Genomic DNA, 24,807 nt, shown 5'->3' on the forward strand with positions numbered 1-24,807 from the left:
ACATTGACTTTGACGTTAACTTTGATCGTTGATCGTTGATCGTTGATGTTTGCGTGTGCAGTTGTATGTGCACTTTCTTCGTATAACTCTACACACGTCGCTCTAAGGCTAAGTTCTTTCCACTCAAACATTATTTCCCTCTCACTTGAATCCTATCTCTCACTATCAAACGTTATTCTTTTTTTTTATTCCTCCTTCGCGCACCCATGGATATATGCCAACATTACCATTCACGATCGTATTGTGTGGTTTCCAGTCTTTTTTATCCGTTTTTAATGAACCGGAAATCACCATTCTCGATTCCAAAATGGCATCGGAATACGATATTCGACATCCAATACTACTTAGCAAACCGGAAGTTGAAATAAGATTATATCTTATATTATCTACGTTCATATATTGTTGATAAAACATAGGAGCTAGATGATGTTTTGAAACGGAACTGTTATTAATTAACTCAATCATGAATGCTCAACAGTCCCAAACAGCAAAAAGCTGGCAACAAGCCAATCTAACTATAACATATTCTCCAACTGATGATTCTTGTTGAAAATTTTCTTAATTTTACTATAGACGAATTTCATACCAACTCGAATGGCCATTGGCAGCACCATCTCAAATAGCAGGGGAACGTTGTGGGTGTAAAGACATGGGTCATTTAAGCAACTTTGCATACTTGAAATATTCAAAAAATAATTAGACACCTTTTTGGAAAAAGCCAAATTTTTTTTCTTAAATAAAAAAAAAATTATCACTTAAAAACTATGATACCTATAAAATTCATGTCAAAGGATGAAATGTAGGATTTTTTTTTTCTTTTTTTTTCTCAAAAACGTATATTTTTAAAATTACCAAAAATATATATATGAACAGCCCTTTAAATTTCCAACAAGTCGTCCATACATCGGAAGATGGGCACTTTTACAGGGAAAAAGTTTTTCTAACTGCAACTTTTTTATATTTTCTTTGAATAAAATACTACTAATCCTAATTTTGTTTAAAGTCAAGATAGAGATATAGTGTATTCGACAAAGTTTTAAATCTTATTAAAATGTGAACTTTTGTCGAAGACATCAATTTCCTATCTTTTATAGTTTTTGGAATATATGTCATTTTTGTATGAAGACTCCTGAAAAAATAATGTTTTGCTCGTAACATTTTTGTATGTAAATCTCACGTTTGACATGTTCTTGACATGTTTCCAAATAGAGAAAAGTTAGCAGAGCATGTAAATTGTGATAATTAATACATAAAAATGTTACGAATTAAACATTAATAGTATTTTTTCAAAGAAAAAAATGAAAAAGTTGTTGTTCGAAAAACTTTTTCCATGCAAATGTGCCCATCGTCCGATGTATGGAAAACTTATTGGAAATTCTAAGGGTTATTTATATTCTTTTTTTCAGAATTTTGAGAGCACATGTTTTCGAGAAAAATGAATTTTAATTTTCAAAATATTTTTTTTTCAATGAATTTCTTTTCCAAAAAATTTGTTGATAATTTTTAATGAAAACCTATGTCATTTCCTACATTTCATTTCATTCTTTCATTCTTAAACAATTTCCTATATTTCATCCTTTGACAAGAATTTTGTAGGTATCATAGTTTTTAAGTTATAAATTTCTATAAAAAATTAAGAAAAAATTTTTGGCTTTTCCCAAAAAGTAGTCTAATTGTTTTTCGAATATTTCAAGTATGCAAAGTTGCTTAAATGACCCATGTCTTCACACCCACAACGTTTCACTACTATCTGCGATGGTGCTGCCAACTCCTAGGACGAGTTGGCATGAAATTCGTCTATAACATCGTTTAATTTTGTTTGCTTTATTCATGAAAACGCAAAAAAAGTGTTTGTACTTAGTCAAAATATTGTTAGGTCACACTGGAATGGATCGTATACTTTTCGTGAGGTGACAACAACTTCTAGGGACAGTTGATACTCCTCTATTTGTGGTTCGATCTCAACCAAATTTGGTGGGCTGTTGACTTTCATTATTTGCTCAGAGAAACCCAAGTATAAAAAATGTTTGAAGTTATGTTCATCTGATTAACTAAAAAAATGCTTTATTTTTCAGACGTGACAACGCTTCAAAATACCTGTTTTTCAAATGCTTGTTTCTCATAAATTACATAATGAAACGAAGGTCTACTCACGGCTCTTCAAACAGCATTTATTCACTCATTCAATGATATATAGACATTGAAGTTCGGTTAAGCATGTGCAGAGATATCTCAAGAAACATAAAAATAGTGGAAACCCAAAATATTTTAAATATAGTTATTTAGTTTTTTAAACTCGCCTCTCTCAAAGGTTGGTGCATAAAGATTAAATTTGTTACAAAAAATTTATGATATAACTAGTGCTTATTCAAATAACGTTTTCAATTTTCTCCTTAAACTAGATTTGAAATTTGGTTCTCCGGTGCATAACTTTTTTTTTTTAATCCTGTTTTTAACCTAATCGAGAAATGAAGAAACAATCGAAATTAAATTAGTTTCGGAACTGTCCACTTATTTTTATCTTTCATGTTCTCCAGTTGTTCTCCAGATCTTTCGTGACCTTGGTGGCCAGTTGCTTTTTTGTTTGACCACAAAATTATTGGAGAACTTCCTACATTTGTGGTTCGCCAGCAATTTTCTATCAGTCGCGGCTGGGAGGGACTTTGAGAGGGTAGGCGGATTTCGGTACAACGTCTATCTTCAGCCGCTCTTTCTGCTGCTCAGTCCATTTTAGCCATGTACTTGTTCACAGTTTGGCCGGTGCTCCGACCTCCCGGCCCAAGGCGTGGAACGAACAGACTATCTTGCTCTAGGTTTCCCTCTCCAGCTTCATACTGCATACTATAGCTGCATACGTTAGAGAAAAAGATAGAATCGAGGCAAATATACAACTTTGAACATATCTTGACAGAAATCTATAGTAGTTTCAGGCAACGATCGGTTTCTTAACTTAACTTTCTAGTACAAAATCATAATTTTACATCCATCCCGAACACTAAGCGTGACGAATGGCACCTCGTCGAACTCATTCCACGTGTTTTGCATATTTGGTAAACGGTCGGCACGTGTATTCCCATTTCGCGGTTATTGATTGAAGCTAATTGTTGGCACAAACAAATATCCGCTTGAACCTTTGTGAATATTTTTTTCCAAATACAGGGCGGACTCGATTATATACAGTCTCGGATTTCTTTTCACTGTGTATAATCGAATCTAAAAAAAATTATTCGTTTTCTTTTGCATATATTTTTCGTTTCTTGAATATAAAAGAAGAATTTAATTTTTGATTCATCTCCTTAAAGTCAGAAAACACCTTTTTCAGATGAAAAAAAAATTATCCAGAATCCTCAATAGGTGATAACGATTATATTTGATGGAAATATCCTACGCATATGTTCGAATTTAATTAATGATAGAGTTATAGAATTTTTTTTGTTTCGGACTCTGTTGCCTAAAACTGACTCCACATCAAAAAGGACCCTGCGTAACACAACTTTGAGAATTTAGAATATAGTAGTGGAACATCTAAATCAATAGATTTAAATAACATTTTGAAAGTGAAAAACTTAGTAGGAATATTTAATGTATTTATTATTATAAATTTTATCCAAAAAAATCATATTAAACTAGATTGTTTCTATCAATTCAACTAATGTTCTCTAACTGATGTGCAATTTTTTCTTTGACTTTCAACTTCTATCTTTCTTAATTTCAAAATTGCAATACCGATATAAACAACTCCTGGTGAAAATTCAAGCAGAGTCATAAAAAATCACGACTTTTACCCTATCGTACTAATAATATCCACGTAAATTTAACCTTAACGTTGAAATATTACATTTTTTCCTGAAATAAGTCATTTTTGAAATATATAAAAAAAATTGTTTCAAACTGTCCAAAATTATATACAGTCAACTCTCCCTAACTCGATGTTCTGTATCTCGATATTTTCCCTAACTCGATGGATTTCATGGCACCTTCGATTTTACAAGCATTCTTCTCTCCATAACACGATACCTCCCTAACTCGATGCCTCTCTTACTCGATGTGTTTTGATTCATTTTTCCATGGATTTTCACCTCCCTAACTCGATTGATTTTCGCGTACATGTTTTTGTGCGTTATTACCTCAGATTTCAATTGCCCTTGAAAGTGAAGACGGAGTGTTCGTGTCATCAAACAATTTCTTTTCAAGTATGGAAAACCACGAGAAACCTTTCAAGCGAACAATCAAAACGCTAACCATTGCGCAAGGTTTGAGCATCATCGAGCAGGTCGAAAAATATGGACGGAAGGGGTCTGAAGCTGCAAATAATTTCAGTATTGCACAAAGTGCGATATCAACACTACTCAAACTAAAGTAAAAATGGAATCGGAATGGAAAATTGTATCTAGACCAAAAGCATATAAGGTTGGTCAGAATCGAGAAGCTGGAGCGGTCAATGAATTTTTGTCTTGTCAAGCTAGACAAAATAATTTACCCCTCTTCTATTCTTCGGGATATGGCTTGAGAATTTGTCCAGAAACTGGGAAATCCTAACTTTAAAGCACAACCAACATGGACGGGAGTGATATTCCGCTGGCATAATTAATGTGTCGTGAGCGATGTCGACGGTACAATACCGTTCGATTGCTCAATGTATTTTAATAATTAGTGCAAAAAGGACCAAAACGTGATTTGCTGTGATCTGATGCCAGATACCGATATACTAGAAAGTGTTGAAAAACCTGAGAAAAACGCTGAAGATAGTAGTTTTATTGAGATGTTAATTCGAACGTTAAATCAAACCTGAAGAATATATCCGGAATATTGAAATCAACTGAAAATGTTCCTGTGAAACTATTCGAACATTTCTTTGTGATTGAACAGTTCCTGCGTGATCGTTACAATTCAGTTTGAGTAACATACTTAATCAATATTTTCTTTGTTAACCTAGTGCCTCGTGCAAGTCGGACTCGATTATATACAAACTCGATTATATATGATTAGATTATGTAAAATTTAGGACTCGATTGTATACAGTTTGAAAAAAAAAGTTTTTTTTTATAATTCAAATATGAATAATTTCAAGAAAAAAAATTAACCTTTCAGCATTAAGGTGAAATTTAAGTGGCTTTTATAAGTACAGTGGATTATAAATCGCGATTTTTGAAGATTTTGATTGAATCTTCATCAGGAATTGTTTATATCGATATTGCAGTGAAATTAAGAGAGATAGAAGTTGGGCGTCAAAGAACAAATTGTAGAGAGGTTAGAGAGCTTTAATTTAATTGATAGAAACAATCAAGTTTAGTATGAATTTTTAGGATAAAATTAATAATTACAAATAAAAAAAAAATTTTAAATTTTCCACTTCAAAAATGTTATTTTAATCCACTAATTTAGATGTTCCACTACTATATCCTGTACTAAATTTTCTCATCTTTCAAATGAAAGCAACAAAATCGGATTACGTAGCATACTTTTCAATGTAGAGTCAGTTTGAGCCAACAGAATCCGAAACAAAGAAAAAGTTCTATAAGTCTGTCATCGTTGAAATTCTAACATATGCGTAGAAGGATTTTTTTTCGTGAAATATAACCGTCTATCACCTCCTGAAAGATTCTGGAAAAAATATTTTTTTTATATGAGAAAGGTGTTTTTTCACTTTAAGGGAATGAATCAAAAATTCAAATTAATACCATAATTGGGACACTTACCCTAATATATGACAATTTAAGACATAAAAAAATTAGGAAAAAATGTTCTGTATCTCGATACCTCCCTAACTCGATGGTCCCTTTGGATATCGAGTTAGGGAGAGTTGACTGTATAATCAAATATAAGCGAGTCTGTATATAATCGAGTCCGGCCTGTATAATGAACATGCAACTAAATTACCCACATGCCTGATGCTTCTGGCATTGCTAACGTTGAAAGGAAATGACTCCATGCCATTTCCCCACCAGGGATGCCAGGTGATTTTCCGCTTAGGACGTAGGACTACGCATTCTTTTTTTTTAAATTTGTTGGTTTATCATTTCGGATATTATTTGCAAATACGTCGAAATTTCATAAATAACTCTTCAGTAAAAAGTTCCGGGACCCTGTAAAGGTTTAATGGCTTGCGTGGTTTTGTAGAATCAATCGAGAAACAACGATTCTTTCTTGTCTTTGCGAGAGCAATACACTAATTGGTCATATGTCGCAATTTGTTTCTTTAAATCAATGCACGCATTACACAGTTTTGAACAGTTTTTAACGAGAGGCATCTTCCGTGCATCGCCATCCAACAAGCATCAAACACGCGTCTATTGGATGCATACTATGCAATAACTCTGCAAGGGTGGAGTTTACTTCGCAAATATTCTCTTTTTGCTATCCACCTTCGTTGTTTCTATTCTAGCGGCTGCATAAGTTGCCCGTTATTGACTGCTCTGTTCAGGTAAGCACACAAATGGACAGAACAAATGTATGGGGAAATGGGAATGCTTCCAAGTTTCATCAATTCAAACCATATACAAACTTTGAGATTGTAATGTATAGCATATCATACAAATCTTAGAAAATTTCCGATTCGATTGGTATGCCAATCGTTAAAATCCGTTCGCAGTAAAATAGTTATTAACGTTAACTTTATTTCATAAAAACGTGATCTGATTTGACACCCTTAATGTAAGGCGTAGCCCTACGTCAATAACAATTCAATACTAAAGTAAAATGTATGAACGATATATTCCGATGAACAATCGCAAATATAAATATATATAGAAGGTGCATTTGCATATGAAGTAAAATCCGGATTATACGCGAGCGTAACATGAGCAAATTTATAACACATGCGAATTGGGGCTCTTTTGGTTTTAACAAGTTCTTCCTAGTAACTCGATGTTGATAATTCCTTAATATTTTCCTTCGTTGCTTTTCGGACATTGTCCCGTAGATGGGCAGCTTCGCGCCCGAAACCGGTCGACATTTAAGGTAATTTTTAAACCGTTTCAATAGTAAGAACAATAAGTGTTTGTCTTGTCGCGTCTTAGTGAATTTCCTTCGTTGATCGTATTGTTTTCACATATTCACGTTGGAGAGCCTTAACCCTTCTCTTCGTTGGCCGAGGCATTTTGATTGAATGTAATACTTTCCGTTTACTGACTTGAAAGCATAGGCATCCGTGGCAGTGTTTCGAGCTCTGCAATATAATTTTCTTACCCATTATTGAAGTTGCTAAAACTTACATTATAGACCCATTAAACGTAAAAATAACGCTATGGCTCAGGAATTACATTTTATTGAGTGGTTTTTATAGCTGTTTCGATGATGTTGTCTGGCATCAGTATCGAATGAATGACGATGCTTTCACCATTACAAACAAAGCCATTGCCGAAAATTGAAAAATGAAAATTTAATTTTCAGAGCACTAACTAGCTCGAGTTTTCCGACGTTTTGCACTGTACAGTGCGACAGCAGATGAAAATTTAATATCTTGTGAGTAATCGATTAGAGTTTGGTTGATATTACTTGATGGGAAGTGTGTGAAAACGATCATTTTCTTCACACTGTTTCGCATAATTATTGATTTTCGGGCGAGGGGTAAGGGAGAGAGAAATGAGCGCCATTGTGGCTAGCTTCCACCTTTACCTAAAAACGAATCCTGTCGTAGAGTAGTGGGCTTATGATCCGTCCGTTCAGTGCGTTGCAAAAAAATGTTATGTCTGCAATTTTCTGCAGATCTACCAAACAGCGGAGACCTTTATATGGAGGCCGGTGTTCTTCTCTCCATTCCAGATTTCTCAGCGCAAATTTCTAAAACTTCTTTTGAACATTTTCAAGTCTTTGAATTTGTAGATCGTACTGCGGTTGCCACACCACACTCGCAAGGTCGAGTTTGGATCGTACAAGGCAGGTGTAAATTTTTAGGATTGCGTGCGGATCGGTAAGGTCCTGCCCGGAGCGACGAGTGAGTGCAAATAGTTTCAGCGCTTCTTTGACGATTCGCTCTATGTGGCAATCAAACGAAAGAGATCGATCCATCGTTACGCCTAAGTCACGAACATTCTCTACTTGTTGTAGATTCGAACCTCCCAGCCTATGGTCGAAGCTTATTGGCTGAACTCTCCTTGTAAAGGTTCTAACGGAGCATTTTTTGGGGTTTACGCTCAGTCCATTGCTCTCGACGAACCTCTCAAAATTGTCCAAATCCTGCTGAAGCAGATGACAGTCAGCGATGTGTTTCACTGGCTGGAGAATCTTTACATAATCCGCGTAACTGCACTACTGCGTTGGTCAAGAATGATGGAAGTCTATTCATGACCATAATATTAAATTCATTTTTTGAGTAAGATTTTATAACAGTGTGTTATGTGTGTAAATGTTATTTATCCTAAATTGCCAATTCATTTTTCAACAACTTTGTCGAACATCATATTTTAATCAGACATCGGGATTTTAAGTCAGGATTTCTTGAAATAAAGATCAATTATTTTGAATACGCCCTTTCCAAAAATCAGTCGTAGTTTAAATTGGTCATTTTATGATATATTTTTTTTAATTTTGGGTAGCTTTCATCATAAGTACTAAATTTTAAAAAAATCGGAGAGGGTCGGGTCAAAATTTGCTGTGTTTTGGCAGATCTAGGGTGGAAATGCTCTATGTCTTTTAGCCTACTACACTTTTCCTTAGCGGTTGTTTCTGCTACAGTTGTTTTCTGGGGCGATTTAATCCGGGAACTATCATCATCATAATAAAAAATTACATGCCGTTCAATTCAGTTCTAGTTTAAACAAGCATAAAACCAGTTTTAACTGAATCGGGGTGTGATTCCGAACTGTGGAATAGAATCTACATACAAAATTATGGAACATCTGGTGGTGACTTTCATAGAATGTTTGAAGTCATGCTCTGTGAGTGCGAACCAATGAATTCAATTGGAGATATCTCTCATCACAAGCCCATACAATGTTCACATCTAATAACCGCAACTGAGTGTGATCATTCATGCTAATGGCGAACTCTAATTCTGCGGCTCAAATCATGCAAAAATCAACGGTAAGTGTTGTAGTAGGTGATAAAACAAATAAAAAAATCTGCAACAAGTTTCTCCGGTATGCTCGGAGTCGAGCAGAACATACGAACCGAGAAATCCAGACCCTGATCTAAATTCTTCACGTGAGAAATTCTGGGTTAAGTTATATATAAATTACCATGGATATGATGACGTTTGTTTCGATCGAGAAAAAATGTACTATTTGAATAGTAATAAGTAGAATAGCAGAAATAAGAATCGAAAACCCAGTGAATTGATAAACAAAACCATTCAACAAGATTTAGAATGTCTCCAACGACGGCGACGTTCACAAAAAAACACCACAGCGGATCAAACTAACGCTGTTGGCACCGTGTAATAAATGCCAACAAGTCACAAACATCGTCGCTCAGACGGCTTCGATGGCGACTTTTTGCTACAAAACATTTTTCCATTGAAAGGAATATCAAAACTAGAGGCGAATGAACTGAAAAGTTTAAACCCTCTTAAAGCCAAAAAGAAGAAGAAGAAGGAATATCAAAACAAATGACAATAATTGGGAATTGGAGAAATCTGAGTGTGCCTTTGTGATAAGAAGGATTATTTTTTGTTGTTATCGAATCGATGAAGCAACATATTCACATCGCAAGCTTATGCTCCATATATTATGCCTCTGGCATGAAGAATGTTATTCTTCAGACTTATTGTAATTGCACAATTACTACCCTGTCGGTTGTAGTTGTTGAAACAAGAATCTGATATCTGATTTCAGAACAGCAATCGATCGCTAGAAAATAATTACCCATGTGATTATGGTAATTAGACATGTCTACACATTATTTACATAGCTGTAGGCTAGAGAGAACTTCGTCCACTAGAACTGCAAGTGCTAGTGTTCTTACTTTTTTTTCTTATTTTTTACAGTTCAGCGACAGACACTCAACACAACGTGAAAGTTGCCATTAAAAAGTTGGCACGCCCCTTTCAGTCTGCGGTCCACGCGAAGCGAACCTATCGTGAGTTACGTATGCTGAAGCATATGAACCACGAGAACATAATCGGTCTGCTCGATGTGTTCCACCCCGGAGGTAACACGATGGACTCCTTCCAGCAGGTCTACATGGTTACTCACCTGATGGGAGCGGATCTAAACAACATTATTCGAACGCAACGACTCTCAGACGACCATGTACAGTTTCTAGTCTATCAAATATTGCGTGGCCTTAAATACATTCACAGCGCTGGAATTATACACAGGGTAAGTGAGTGAATGGGTTAACCGATCGTACTATCGATTTTCAGTTGCATCCGACGGCATTGGGCTGTGTTGTAAATTATTTATACTCATTTTGTCACTTAATTGGTGCATCATAAAAATGTTCTCTTTCCACAGGATTTGAAACCGTCCAACATTGCAGTGAACGAGGACTGTGAGCTCAAAATATTGGATTTCGGTTTGGCACGGCCAACGGAGAACGAGATGACAGGTTACGTTGCGACGCGATGGTATCGGGCACCGGAAATTATGCTCAACTGGATGCACTACAATCAAACGGTGGATATCTGGTCGGTCGGATGCATTATGGCCGAACTGCTAACCGGTCGGACACTTTTCCCCGGAACAGACCGTATCCTTTACAAAGAGACATTCTTTTTTTGTTGATTGGGTTTACTATGCGTCTACTTCTATGGGTTTTCATTTACTGCCTGTTGCTTCAAATGTTTGTGTTCATGGTGTGGTTCATAACCGCTACCTCAAAATCATTATTTGCTCTTCTAATATTAACAGCTATTTTTTTATGATATTACCACTGTGTATTTGTTCTTGTGTTAATCGAGTTAAAACTGTCACACCCTGTCACATGGAAACAATGCACCATTTTTCCTAGAATATAGAATAGTTTTGGGGATACTGTCCTTACCAGATTAAAAAAATCATATTGTTCTCGAGACAATCAACTAATTCATCAAATCAATTCTACGAACTAATATGGGATGCCCTCTTTTGGCTAGAAGCACAACATTCTTATATATTGTTTTACTAATTCATAATGCATAAAATAGCATTCAGACTTCTCTCACATTCTGCTTAAAAAAGTTCAGTCAACAAACATGCAAACATGTCCAAGCATTTTTACCACTCTCTCATTCATGTGAATCGTAACAACGATCTCGTTCTGTAACTGATGATTTATGTACTGATCGCCACGTGATTTTCTCTCAATTCATGTAAACTCGAAAAACTTTTCGCTGAATAACTTGAATCCATACAGACATCCATCAACTTAACCTTATAATGGAGATATTGGGGACACCGAATGAAGAATTTATGGCGAAAATCTCCTCGGAAAGTGTGAGTAATATTCTGTTGTTTGCGTTATGTTAAGTTCACCTGAAATTAACCATTTCTAGCGTAGCACTGCTTTTTAATATATTGCATACATATAGATAACATTGAAATATTTAATGAACCAAAAAGGTACATCTTTTTCATAAATGCTCATGAATACTTTCTTTCGTTTTGTTAGTTTTAGTTTCTAGTGATGATTCTTAGGACTGGTGCCTTTCAACTATTCTTGCTTGTTCTATTTAACTTCAAACTTTCATGCAGTAAATGTCCAGAAAAGCATTGCTTTGCTGAGCTTGTTAGGTGTGGTATACAAAGTACGTAACGCTTAAAATGCGATTTCTGTCATGATCTTCAAAATCCAAGATGGCGACCGCTATAAAATGGCGGACTATTTTTTCAAAACATCATCAACATGGGTATCAAATAAAAGGGCTTGACTGGTAGAACACAGTCATTTATGAAAAATGCAAATCCAATATGGCGGCAGCCACAAAACGACTGAATACATATGTTCTTAAAAGGTCATCAATATGGGTTTCAAATGAAAGGGCTAGACCAGTAGAACATTGTCTATATATATATATATATTTTTTTTTTTTGGTGAAGAAGGTGGAGATCTTCATAGACACCCAGTCGTCATGTTGACTGGGTAGTGTGAGATTCTTACTCACTAAAACCACCTCCTATGCGCTGTGCCTTTTTTCCCCCCCGGAACCACCCATTGGTATTACTTCAGGGGGAGGCAGTGCTCACGCACTCATTTCATTGGGCCATTCTCTGGTCTTCTCTCGATTTGCGTTGAAGCTCTGACATTATCAGCGTAATCGCTTTTGTTACTGCATTCCACGTACTCTCGTCGCGGCACATTTTTTGGGTCACATTACTCTCGTTGATTTCGACATCAGATGCGAGCATTTCAGAACGTTCTTGGACGAATCGAGGACATTCGAACACTACGTGGAACGGAGTTTCCACTATGTGTGCACACTGGGGGCAGTGGGGCGAATTCGCATGTCCGAATCTGTGGAGATATTCCCGAAAGCAACCATGACCTGACAGGAACTGCGTCAGCTGGAAGTTCGTTTCTCCGTGATTTCTGGTAATCCACTTGGTTATGTCTGGAATCAGCCTGTGGGTCCATCTTCCTTTTGAGATGTTGTTCCACTCTTGCTGCCACTTCCTCAACGAGTCACTTCTTGCTCGTTTTCGAGCATCTCTGGTATTCCGTCCAGTTGAAGCACGCTCTTTATAGCACGCATTGTCTTCCGCCAGAACAATATCGATGGGAATCATTCCCGCTATGACACATACAGCTTCCATGGATATGGTCCTATATGCACTCGCTACTCTCATCGCCATAGCTCTGTAGGTTCTGTTCAGCAGCGTTCTGTTTTGTTTATTGTTGATCGCTGCCACCCAGGCTGGACCAGCATATCTGAGTATCGATGTGGATACGCAAGCCAGAAGTCGCCTTTTACTGCTACTATTCCAGTCATTATTCGGCATGATTCTGGCTATCGCCGTTATGGCCTTTGCCGCCTTCTTGCAGGCGTAGCTGACATGACTCCTGAAGTTAAGTCGGTCGTCTAGGATCACACCCAAGTACTTAAGTTCCCGTTTGGAGGTAATGGTGTGATCCCCCACAGTGATTTCCGCTCTTTGTACAGCCCTGCAGTTGCTGACCAGTATAATTTCCGTCTTGTGATGCGCTATCTGCAGTTTTGCCCCGAGCATCCAGTTCTCTATCGTTCTTATCGCCTCGGTAGCCAGCATTTCCACCTCCTCCAGTGTCTCGCCCGTTACTGTTAGAGAGATGTCATCTGCGAATCCTATGATGTTGACGCCTTTTGGCAATTTTAGCTTTAACACTCCATCGTACATCCCGTTCCAAAGAGTTGGGCCCAGAATGGAGCCCTGGGGGACACCTGCAGTTATATTGAACACTTTTTCTGCCTTTCCTGCGTTGTAGAGCAGGATTCTGTTCTCAAAGTAACTCTTCAGGATCGCGCACAGTTAGTTCGGTACCAACATCCTGTGTAACGCCTTTGCAATGGCTTCCCAGCTGGCACTATTGAACGCGTTGTTTACGTCCACTGTTACTACGGCGCAGAACCGGTCGCCCCGTATTTTTTGTTTCAGAGCTTTCTCGGCTATTTCGATGACGCGCATAATAGCATCCACAGTCGATCTACCCTTCCGGAACCCGAACTGCGACGATGAGAGTCCATGTTCGCTCTCTGTACACTTCGTCAGCCTGTTTAGTATAATTCTCTCCAGCAGCTTACCAAGTGTATCTAGAAGACAAATAGGCCTGTATGATGACGGCTCTCCTGGTGTTTTCCCCGGCTTCGGCAGTAGTATGAGTTTCTGCCTCTTCCATATATCGGGGAAGACTCCTTCATTCAGACAATTTTGCAGAGTTTCTCTGAACATATTCGGGTTCGCTTGTATGGCCGCTTTTAACGCCACATTGGGGATTCCGTCAGGGCCTGGGGATTTATTTCCCTTCAATCTTTTTGCTGCAGCTAATAGTTCTTCCGTGGTTACTATTTCGACTCCTTCTCGTTCTTGGCTGTATGGTGGACGTGGCCAACTCGTCGGTGCATGCTGCGGGAAGAGCCCATCAATAATGCTATTTATCCTTTCCGAACACTGTTCGGTGAGGGTCGACGGGCCTTTGATTTTTGCCATCACAACTCTATACGCGTTTGCATCAACGTCATGGCAGAGTTCTTTAAAACATCGTCTCTTGTTGAGCCTGATTTCACGTTTTAGTGAAGATTTCGCCACTCTAAGTGCTTCCCTGCGTTCTTCTCTGTCTGCGGGAGACCTAGCTCTTTGCATGCTCCGCCTAGCTCGAAGACAGCTAGCGCGTAGAGAGTTAATCTCTTCGCTCCACCAGTAAACTGATTGGCGTACGTTTTTTGGTTGTAGCATTCGTGGCATGGCAGTGTCACAGGCTCTTGTCACAGTATCGGTCAGTTCGCTTGCATTCATGTTGGGCGGAGTTTGTACACGAAGTGCTTCGATGAAGAGATCTTTGTCAAAATTCTTAATCTTCCACCTCCGTTCTCTGGGCCTTGGCCTTCGAGTTGATGATGACTTTCGACTGCCGAGATTATATCGAATGGCTTGGTGATCACTGTGAGTGTAGTCGTCGCACACCCTCCAATTCATATTCGCCGCTAGCATCGGACTACAAAAAGTGACGTCGATGATCGATTCTCGACCATTCCTGTGGAAAGTGCTGGTTGTGCCTTCGTTAGCTAGTTTCACTTCTAGTTTCGCAAGAGCTTCTATTAGATCAAAACCTCTCGTATTGGTAAGTCTACTCCCCCACTCCACTGCCCAGGCGTTGAAGTCTCCGCCGATGACGAGGGGCTTTCGACCAATGAGCTCTTCTGTTAACTTGTCGAGCATCAGGTCAAATTGTTCTATCATCCACCTCGGGGGTGCGTAGCAGCTGCACACAAAGACTCCATTGATTTTGGCTATCACGAACCCCTCATGTGTCATTGTCTATATATATAAATGGATTTATGTCTGTCTGTTTGTCTGTCTGATTCTTATGGACTCGGAAACTACTAAACCGATCGACATGAAAATTGGTATGTAGGGCTTTCTGGGGTCGGGGAAGGTTCCAATGATTCGTTCGAGACCCCTCTCCCCTTTCTTGTTGGGCTGCCATCCAAATGAAACACAAATTACTACATTACTCGAGAATTAATCAAGCAAACTAAACCAAAGTTGGCATGTGGAGGTCTTAGGATGCAATAAATATTTCTATAGTAGTTAGACTCTCCTCCCCCCTCTCCAAGGGGGTGCTGCCATACAAATGAAACACAAATTTCTGCATTACTCGGGAATTAATCAAGCAAACTAAACCAAAGTTGGCATGTGGAGGTTTTGGGGTGCAATAAATATTTCTATGGTAGTTAGACACTACTCTTCCCTCTCAGAGAGGGGTCTACCATACAATTAAAACACAAATTTCTGCATTACAGTAAACCTGTTTTTGTGCGGTTTTTTTTGTGCGAATTTTTTTTTGTGCAATTTTTTTTGTGCGTTTTTTGTACTTGTGCGGTATATGAAAAGAAGCATATTTGACGAAATTATCGTCCATTTAGTTTTTTTTTTTCGATGGTTTATATGCATTTCAGTGCGAAAAAAGCATATTTGCGTTTCAATTGTCCACTTCTGAAATCATTCCCCTCCTCCCATCAAATGCTCTAAGTTTTTCTTAGTGTTTGCATGACATGATTTCTAACAGCAACACGCTTCGACATACAACTAAAAACACAAAACAGTCACGCGCAACCGAAAAGGCAAACTGTCCCATCACAAAGTAGGAAAACAAAAGGTAATTGAACGGTGAATGGCGTGGATTTGAGTTATTTTCTTGGGGGAAACTTTTTTTATGCGGTCCCTATCTACCGCACAAAAAATGTTTTTTTAAAATGTGTACCGAACACGATTTTATAAAGCTACTGGTGAAGTTTTGCACGATTTTTTTATGCGATTTTTTTGTGCGGTCCCTATCCCCCGCACAAAAAAAGGTTTGCCTGTACTCGGGAATTAATCAAGCAAACGAAACCAGTTGACATGTGGAAGTTTTAGAAATGAAACACAATTTTCTGCATAACTCGAGAACTAATCAAGCATATGGACCCAAATTTGGCATATGGAGGTAATTAGTGCTTGTAACGGAGCTTAGCGCTTATGAAGGAAATTAGTGCCGCACCTTATCACGATTCTTACGTGCATTTAGGTGTTGGGTAACGGGTAGCTCACCGGGCGGTACAACGGGGCGGGGTTTTTACGGGCAGCGATTCGTGAATGGATTTCCCTGTCTACTTAGCTCTGAACAATATAACAGTGGAACTGCACGTGCATCGGCAGCAGAGTGTACAGATCACAAGGGAATCTTCTAGCAACAGCAGGTGACCTCATTCGTGAGGAAAACCGAACTATAGCTACCAGTAATCAACGAAATTGCAGGAAAAAACTACGGGTTTTCGTAAGCGAGCAACACTCAACTTTTTACTTCCGTTCTACGTAAGAATAGTCCCATTTGATATCTATCATTAGGTGAGATGTTTTTACGCGGGTTTTTTTACGCGGATTTTCCAATTAACGCGGTTTTTTTTATGAAGCGTAAAAAAAACTTGGGTGTACACATTCATGGATAAATTTGCTCGTAAATTCGTCATTTGGCAAGGTATTTGCCCTGGTGGAGCGAAAATCAAAATATTTGTGACAGTATTGTTTGTTTGATGGACTTTTTGGTTGTTTTGGTTTGGATTTAATTGACAAGAACCCAGATCCACCCAATTGTCCTCAATTCCTCCAAATAGAAAAATATTAGGCTTGAAGCGGAGGATAAAGAAGATTGGAAAATAGCTAAGAACACTGCACAGATGATAAAACTTCGGGACAAATTATCGAAAGAGTTTGATACTACAGCTGTGCAATGTTGGATTGTGGGTGTCACAAGGAAAGTACACAGATATATCAGAAATAAAGTGAAATACATAATGCGTATTTTTGCGTATCTAACTCATTTGATCCCGAGATATCAGTGATTTTTATGTGAGTTAGTCTCAAAGTATACATTACAGTAAAGAAATTTAAAAATATGAGAAAAAGATGGATGTTCGACCGGGCAACACTATCAAGCAGCTCTAAATTATTTTACTAAGAAAAATACGAAGTACAAAGGGTGGACAGTTTTAAAAAAATCGTTGAAAGTTCTGAACAAATTTCAGACTTCATTTATACCATAGTTATTAGGCGTGCCCACGTGGACATGATTCATAGCCCCTACCCCCCCACCGTGGATAACTGTGGACATTCGCGTACCTCCTAAAATTTATAATCCTGATCGGCGACACAGACCAAATTTCCTTGGTCTCCAGAATAGCTTTATCAAGGTGTTGAAGTCTGCGTCTTGTTAGAGCAAAAGTTACAGAACAAATGTTCCGAGGTTTCGCTTTCGGCATTACAAAAGCGACAAATACCATTTTGTGCTAAACCTATGTTTTCAAGGTGGTATTTACTCGGAAAGTGTCCTGCTACAAGACCAGTGAATGTGCTGAAATCATTCTTATTAAGGCTCAGCAGTTGTTGAGTAATCCTAATACTCGGCGTAATATTTTTTGCCTGTTTAAGTTTTGCAGCCATCCAATTGGCTGTCACTTCTCGGTCTTCCCATTTATTCAGCTCACTTTTCAACACACAGTCAGAAAGTCCACAGAATGATTTTGGACCAATGAATGGTGAGTTTGAGCCGTTCCTGGCAAGTTCATCTACTCGTTCGTTGCCCTCTATACCGCAATGGCCAGGAATCCAGTACAGTTGTACCGAACTTATCTGAATTGATTGCCTTAAAAGGGAAATGCATTCTCAGTGCCTTTAAGTGCCGCTTGACTGTCTGAGAATATGCAGATGTTAGCATGTCTATATTTTATTGCTATAATCACATTACCCGGGCCGTGATCGCCTTTTTAAAAACGGGAAATGTTTATTTTAAATCACTTTTATTCACAATTATTCACTTTACAACTACCGGTTACGCTCTGTACTTCTTACTAACTAACTCGGTCTAGCACGATCGGTCTTATTTATTGACTAAAACTGCTGATCGTGCACATTGGTGAAGATGCGCTTATCTGGCAGTCTGTAGCCGCGTGCGGTGTCCGTTTCTGGGCTGACTTGGCTGATATGCTAACGTGACTCTATATTTTATTTTTATTATTATATCTGCCTGAAAAACTGTTGCTGGTCCAATGGGTAAGAGGTTCAGGATGCTCAAGGGACCTGTTTTGCCCCCGTCTAGTATTTTTTCCATCTTTAGAACGCTTTAGAACGCTTTTCTTAGCCTCTACCTGAACATTTTGGTTCAAAGGTCGCAGGTGAAGGATAGCCTCCAGTGCCTTCGAGGGTGTGCTCCGCATTACTCCAGTAATTGCAACGCACGTTGGAGTTTGTTTTGCTTTTTTTGTAGCTACAGTATCCTAAGTCTTTGGCCACCATACAAGTGAGGCATAGGTGTGCTCCCGTGGCCGAGTGGTTAGCGTCAAACCTAACATGCCGGGGGTTCGGGTTCGATTCCCATTCTGGCCAGGGAATTTTTCTTCAAAGAAATTTTCTCCGTCTTGCATTGTGGTCACGCGTATTCCAGAGCTTGCCACTCAGAATACATTCGAGGCGTGTTATCCGGCATAGAAATCTTAACTAAATACTAGTAAAAATGACGCAAGTAATACTACGTTGAGACGGCGAAGTTACTCTAGGAACGTTAGCGCCATTTAAGAAGAAGAAGATAGGTTATCCTAGGCCGCACAACTGCTGTGTAGACCCACATAACCATTTTTGGTTTAAGGCCCCATGTTCTTCCTATCATGAATACAGACTTTATGTATTCATATATTACTTTTTTCATAGTTTTCAGCAGTATTGACGATAAACTAATTGGTCTGAATGCCTTTGGGAGTGATTGTCACGTTTCCCCGCTTTCGGAATGAGAACTACTTTAACAAGTCTCCATATCGAAGGAATGTGCTCTAGTATCAGACTTGCCTTAAAAATCTCGATTAGAGACGGAACTAGTTTTGAGAAATCCCATCTGCACCTGCAGATTTGTAAGGTAGAAAGGATCTCACCGCGTTCACTACTCTGGCCCTAGCGAAGACTAACCCAGCAACTATGTTTGCGACATCCTTTGCACTTCAAGGTCCTGTGAGGCGCCAGGATTTGTATCCGAGTGGACAGATGTAGATCCCGGGAAGTGAGTCTTCATCAGTAAGTCTAGTACTTCGGAGGTAGTTTTTTTTAACGAACCGTCGTCCTTTTCAAGGGAACCTAACCCGTTCGAGTGGTCTTTTGCCAGAGTCTTATTGAGTCTAGCAACGATTGGAGTTTTTTTCAATGCTTTCGCAGTTGTATACCCAGGATTTTCGTTTGGATCGTATCAGTTCTCTGGTTTTGTAATGAGACCAGTCCGAAGTAATTTTTGCTCTGTTGAACAGTTTCCGCGCTGTTTTGCGAAGCCGTTCGAACCTTTTATTCCACCAAGGAACGTTTCTTGTTGAAGAAACTCTTCTTAGTGGGCAACTGCTGTTGTAGGCAGAGACTGTCGTTTCGTTCAATTCTTATTGAAGCTGATTCAAGCTGCTGAATCGACCTAATTTTTGAGTTTGGAGTTTTTGACTCGAATTCAAAGGAATACCGATCCCAGTTGTTTTTTTTTTGGGATATCGGTTTTCTCTCTGAGCTGTCATGCCACCATCCCATTCAAAAATAATGTGTCCATGATCAGCCAAAGATGCCTCTTCCGACACATGCCAGTTATGATTTTTTCCTAAAATAACCCGACTGCACAGCGTTATGTCTAATACTTCTTGTCTGATAGCGTTTATGAGTGTTGGTTGATTTCCTTTGTTAGAGATATCTATGTTGTTTGACGAGAGAAATTCTAAAAGACACTCACCTCTATTGTTAATGTCGGTACTTGCCCACATAGTGTGATGAGCGTTGGCATCACATCCGATGATGAAGTCCTTGTTGATTTCCCTACAGAAGTTTACAAACGCCGCTACCTCTCGTGGGGGAACCTCAGGAACGTCGCCAGGAAAGTAAGCCGATGCAATTACGATGTCGGATCTTCCTTTGGCGGTCGGTACTTCCACTCTGATCGCGACGATGTCCCGTTGAATGAACTCTGTAATAGAAAAACATTTAATGTTTGCATTTACTAAGACGGCAGCTCTTGGGGAGTCATGCTTGTCAACGTAGAACAACTTACATGAACCTGTTTGAATACCTAGTATTCCATCTTTGTGAACCGTAGGCTCTTGGATAAGAACTAGATCCACAGTGTCTTTTGTAAACCTCCTGGATAACACGCTCGACGCTGCATTAGCGTGATTTATTTGCAAAACTTTAGTGTTCTGCATTAGGTTGGGTTGACTGATCCGGGGGTTCGGAATCCTGTTTTTTTTGAAAATAAGGTCAGATCTTTTATTTATTCCAGGAGCCGTGTTCGTTTTGAATCTGGGCTGATAGGGGGTTCGAAGAAACTCATTTTTTTCACATGGAATAATCGAAGTTCTTGATCTGTTTGCGATCGCCGTTGGGTTTGTACCGCTAGGACCAGCAATGCTAGGATATTCAAGCTTCATGTTTTTCGGAGGTTCTTCACGAGGAAACTTCGGTTTACCAGAAACCCTGCTGACGACTTTTTGATCATTTTGTGGCTCCACAAGGTTGGAGTCACTGGGCTCTGAAGACTTCAGATTACCTGGGTTTTTGGAATTATGAGGTTTCTCGTTTCTTGGCACCAGATGTCCATCGAGCACACTGGAGTTTTTTTTTTGAGTTTGTGGTTTGGCGCTGCTTTGGATTTATATAGTTTCAGCATAGTTTCAACGAATCGGAATTTTATTTTGAAGTTGTTGCTAACACGTTGACGCATTGAACCTTCGTCGACTGTTAGCGTCCAATCCGAGTGGATTTCATTGGGATTGGATCTCTTGAGTATAGGGCATTTATCGGTGGAGGTATTTTCGTTTTAGCTCTCTATGAGGCTTTTGAGTCTCTCGTCGCTGTATGTTGCACAGGTTTTTGCACTTTGTGGAAAAAAGGCATGAAGACTTTCCGAACGCGGAATATTTTTTTGCGTCTAGAGCAACCAGTTTTATGTTCTCTTCTAGGTTTATCATGAAAACCACTTTCTTCAACCATTCCGAAGTTTGATGGTCTTTACAAGAAAGGATTAGATAACCCGACTTATGGCAGCAGTTGAAAAACTTGGGTTTCACCGGTTCATTTCTTTTTTGCTCTATTGCAGTGAGTAGAGCATTCTGAATGGAATCTAGCTGAGCTGTAGTCAGTTCAGTGTTGGGATAGTTCTCCGGGAGAATTCCAACTTGGATCTGCTTCAAGGCTTCTTTGAAGGAGAATCCAGATTTGATAGTGGTTTTTGTGGTGTTGTTTTGAAACGTGTTATGTGCATCTTTTTTCTGCTCATTCAGCTCCACTCTTTTACGGGGGCAGAGATTTTGCTTCGATTTTTTATGAATCGGTTTTTCGTCGCTACTGGGTAGCTCCGATCATCGGGGGCGTTTTGTTGACCCATTTGCCGACTCAGTGCTTGCAGCCAAGCATCCTTTGCAGGGATCCCAACTGCGACCAAGGGTGCCCTGGTGCTCCACAGGCTCCGTTAACGACAGGGTTTAGACCCCCCCCCCCCCATTCAACCCTCGGCACGGGTCGCATCACACCTTGGCTTAGGGGTTTAGCCATTACTTTGTTTCCTATTGTGTACAATGGCGAAGATTGCAGTTCGTTGTGTTTTTTGTCTATAAAAAAAATACATAGTTGTGTGTGAAATCCCGTTTAAATTTGTGATAAGTCGTAACCAGAAGAAAGCGTAATTGATTCTGCAAAAGATAAGTAAAAGTTGCTACCTCAACTGATATTTATTTCCAGCATTATCCGCTAAACCACAAGCTGCTGCTTGTAGAATTTAGATATCACAGATCCGCTATTGCGTTTGTATTTCGCTAGATATAAAGCGCCTAGGCCAATGGATGAATGTAGTGAGTGTAACGAAGGAATTGTGATCAGCGATGATCCGGTTGCGTGTGTTGGTAGTTGTGGCGCTTGGTCGAGACTGTAAACACGAACTTTTGGTATAGGGTAAATGAGGTTAAAATGAACAGAGTAGGTAAAATGAACCAGTGCTCAAACTTCGATACTTTAACTATAAACAAATTGGTACTTCTTCATTATCCTACTCTTAGAACATTTGAAGCTGTTTAAGACACCCTGTTATACATGAAAATGTCAAATGTAAAAAATAATAAATAAAACAGAAATCACGGTAGTCATTTTGATGTAATTTTGTGCGCATCGTATTTAAGGAATTTCCCGTGAAATTTAATTTATTCGACCTGATATCTTCGACAAATCATCAGTTTGGACAACTGTACACATATTCAATGAGAGGTAAAGAGATATTTTGTTTGGTTTCAGTGATTAATTCGCATTCGATATTACTTTGTTGTTTGGGGCAAAATGAGCCACCACTTGATAACGACTAACAATGTCATGTTTTCCAAAGCTAATCTACCTCATCGAATGTTGCTTTTCAAGGGGTTCCTTTTGTGGCTTTGACCCTGCAAAATATGCCACCTCGATCAAAAACAAACCTCAATATGTGAAGCGTTATGTGTTTCTTACTACTTATTCGCACGTATGAGTAAATTCTAATTACTACTCTAGGTGAATAAGCTCAGCTAGATTCATACATGTACCTACTATTTCAATAATGATTTAAACAAATTTAGATAAGGAACAACGCATAAATCTATCCCATTTTGCATGTTATGTGTAATCGTTCATTTTACCACCACCATGTGATCATTTTAACCGCACGATAAAAAAAAAGCTCGATTTTACATCTTATTTTCTTTAATGAAAAATGTACTATTTTTATTTTTTATAATAAAAACCGTTTGATATCATGAACAACAGTTAGTTAAGCTATAATTTTCTTCGAAGAACGGAAATTGTAGCAGTATGTAGGCGAAGTAAATGGGCATATTCCTTAGGGTATTCATTTTAACCGCTTTTCCCCTACTCTGGACTTAGTGCGAAAAAAACGTACGAGGGATAGATGTTACAAAAAGTTTCGTAGAACTAATAGAGCTACCGATTGGCGTTATTATACAATTGCTCGCAATGTTTATTCGAGATCGCCAGAACAGAATATATCCAGAGAAAGATTGATCAGAACAAAAATAATAGCAAACAGTTGTGGAAAATTTTGAAACGCTTAGTAAAAGCTAAAAACAGTTGACCTTCGGAAATTCAGTGATAACATCAGAAAACCTAATTGCCAAAAAGTTTAATTCATATTTCGTTAACAGTGTTTCACTTATCAATGAAAGTATTGATTTGGTAAGTGAACCTGACGAAATAATACAGCCGACGGCCAGTGGATGTAAACTGGATTTTTTCACCGATTAACTTTTGCAGACCTACACATAATTTGTTTTACACGAGAAAAGTCGGCTGGTATTGATGACGTCAACGCAAAAGTTGTTCAAGATTGCTTTCATGTCATCGGACCTTCCCTGCTGGATAGTCCGATGACATGAATCGTTGGTGGTTCCAATACAAAAAATTGTCTGGACGATTAAATCCGAAGAGTTTTGTCCTATCAATATGTTGCACACCATAGAAAAACTACTAGAATTAGTCGTTAAAGGCCAGCTGGTGAATCATTTGAATAATAACTCAATACTAGCACCAGAGTAATCGGGATATCGGGAATCACATTCCTGTGAAACCGCTTTGAATTTGATAGTACCACCATGGAGGGAATATTTTTTTTTTATCTGTATTATATTGATTTTCAACTCATTTGGCTGGTTCGTCACTTTTACTTCCATTTTTGGAAGAATGTCGGGAGTGAGAATTGAACTCGTGAGCTTAAGCGTGAGAGGCATGGATGTTACCACTACGCCAGATCACCTCCACTATGGAAGGAATACATCGAGAACAAAGAAGCGGTCATTGCAGTATTCTTGGATCTGAAGCGCGCCTTTGAAACTATTTCCAGGCCCATGTTACAAACTCTACGGCGCTTTGGTTTGGAGGGTTTTCCATTCAAATGGTTCGAAAGTTATTTGAGTAATCGAATGCAGAGGACTGTTTTTGCTAATTCTGTTTCTGAACCAATAGCTAGTACGTTTGGTGTTCCATAAGGTAGCGTGTTAGGGCATATCTTATTCATAATGTATATAAATGACATGAAACGAGTCTTACGTTTTTTAGAGGCGAATGAACTGAAAAGTTTAAAGCCTCTTTAATCCAACATCATCATCATCTTACGTTTTTGCGACATAAATTTATTTGCTGACGATACAGTTCTGTTCGTAGCTGCTAGAGAATTGGAATCCGCAGCATTGCACTTAAATAGAGATATGCTTTCTCTCAGTATTTGGTTGAACTATAAGCAGTTAAAATTAAATGTTGGAAAAACCAAGTACATGGTATTTTCTTCGAGAGATGAATAAAAAAAAGTATTTACTTATTCTGCCCGTTTCCAAGTAAAGTAAACTTTCCTAGTATTTACTTGAATCCGTATGAATAAAAGTTTACTTTACTAATTTGATTTTCGAATTCGAACATAGTTTTTACTTTGTCAAACATCTATCAACTGATTGTTTAGGTTTCGTTTCAAAAGGTTTTTTTTTTGACAAAGCGAGAATTCGCGATGAAAAAGGAATAGTGTTGACGTCTGGGGCGACTTTCAATTAGGGACCATAGTTTGGGTACCTATCTCGTTAGTGTAATACCTATCATATTAGAAGACACGAAGCCAGTTTTCAATTGTTAAAATTTGAATGAAAATGTTCACATCGTGTTATTTAATCACTTAAAACACTTT

General features: G+C 38.6%; 2 protein-coding genes across 4 annotated transcripts in view; one reads left to right on the top strand and one right to left on the bottom strand.

The window, feature by feature from the left end:
• LOC129767366 (reactive oxygen species modulator 1) overlaps positions 1 to 24,807 on the bottom strand; it is a 327,366-nt gene that overhangs the window by 252,042 nt on the left and 50,517 nt on the right. The gene's annotated exons all lie outside the window — the stretch shown is intronic.
• The window catches only part of LOC129767363 (mitogen-activated protein kinase p38b-like), a 36,053-nt gene that overhangs the window by 7,601 nt on the left and 3,645 nt on the right, over positions 1 to 24,807 (top strand). For 2 of the 3 annotated variants that reach the window (XM_055768147.1, XM_055768150.1), the window contains exons 3-5: positions 9,926 to 10,259; positions 10,395 to 10,629; positions 11,275 to 11,354. In XM_055768147.1, coding sequence (XP_055624122.1) covers positions 9,926 to 10,259; positions 10,395 to 10,629; positions 11,275 to 11,354 — 649 coding nt within the window. The remainder of the gene's footprint in view (positions 1 to 9,925; positions 10,260 to 10,394; positions 10,630 to 11,274; positions 11,355 to 24,807) is intronic. The other variant, XM_055768148.1, reaches the window with a different exon arrangement.

Source organism: Toxorhynchites rutilus, chromosome 2 (genome assembly GCF_029784135.1).
Source record: "Toxorhynchites rutilus septentrionalis strain SRP chromosome 2, ASM2978413v1, whole genome shotgun sequence".
Lineage (NCBI taxonomy): Eukaryota > Metazoa > Arthropoda > Insecta > Diptera > Culicidae > Toxorhynchites > Toxorhynchites rutilus.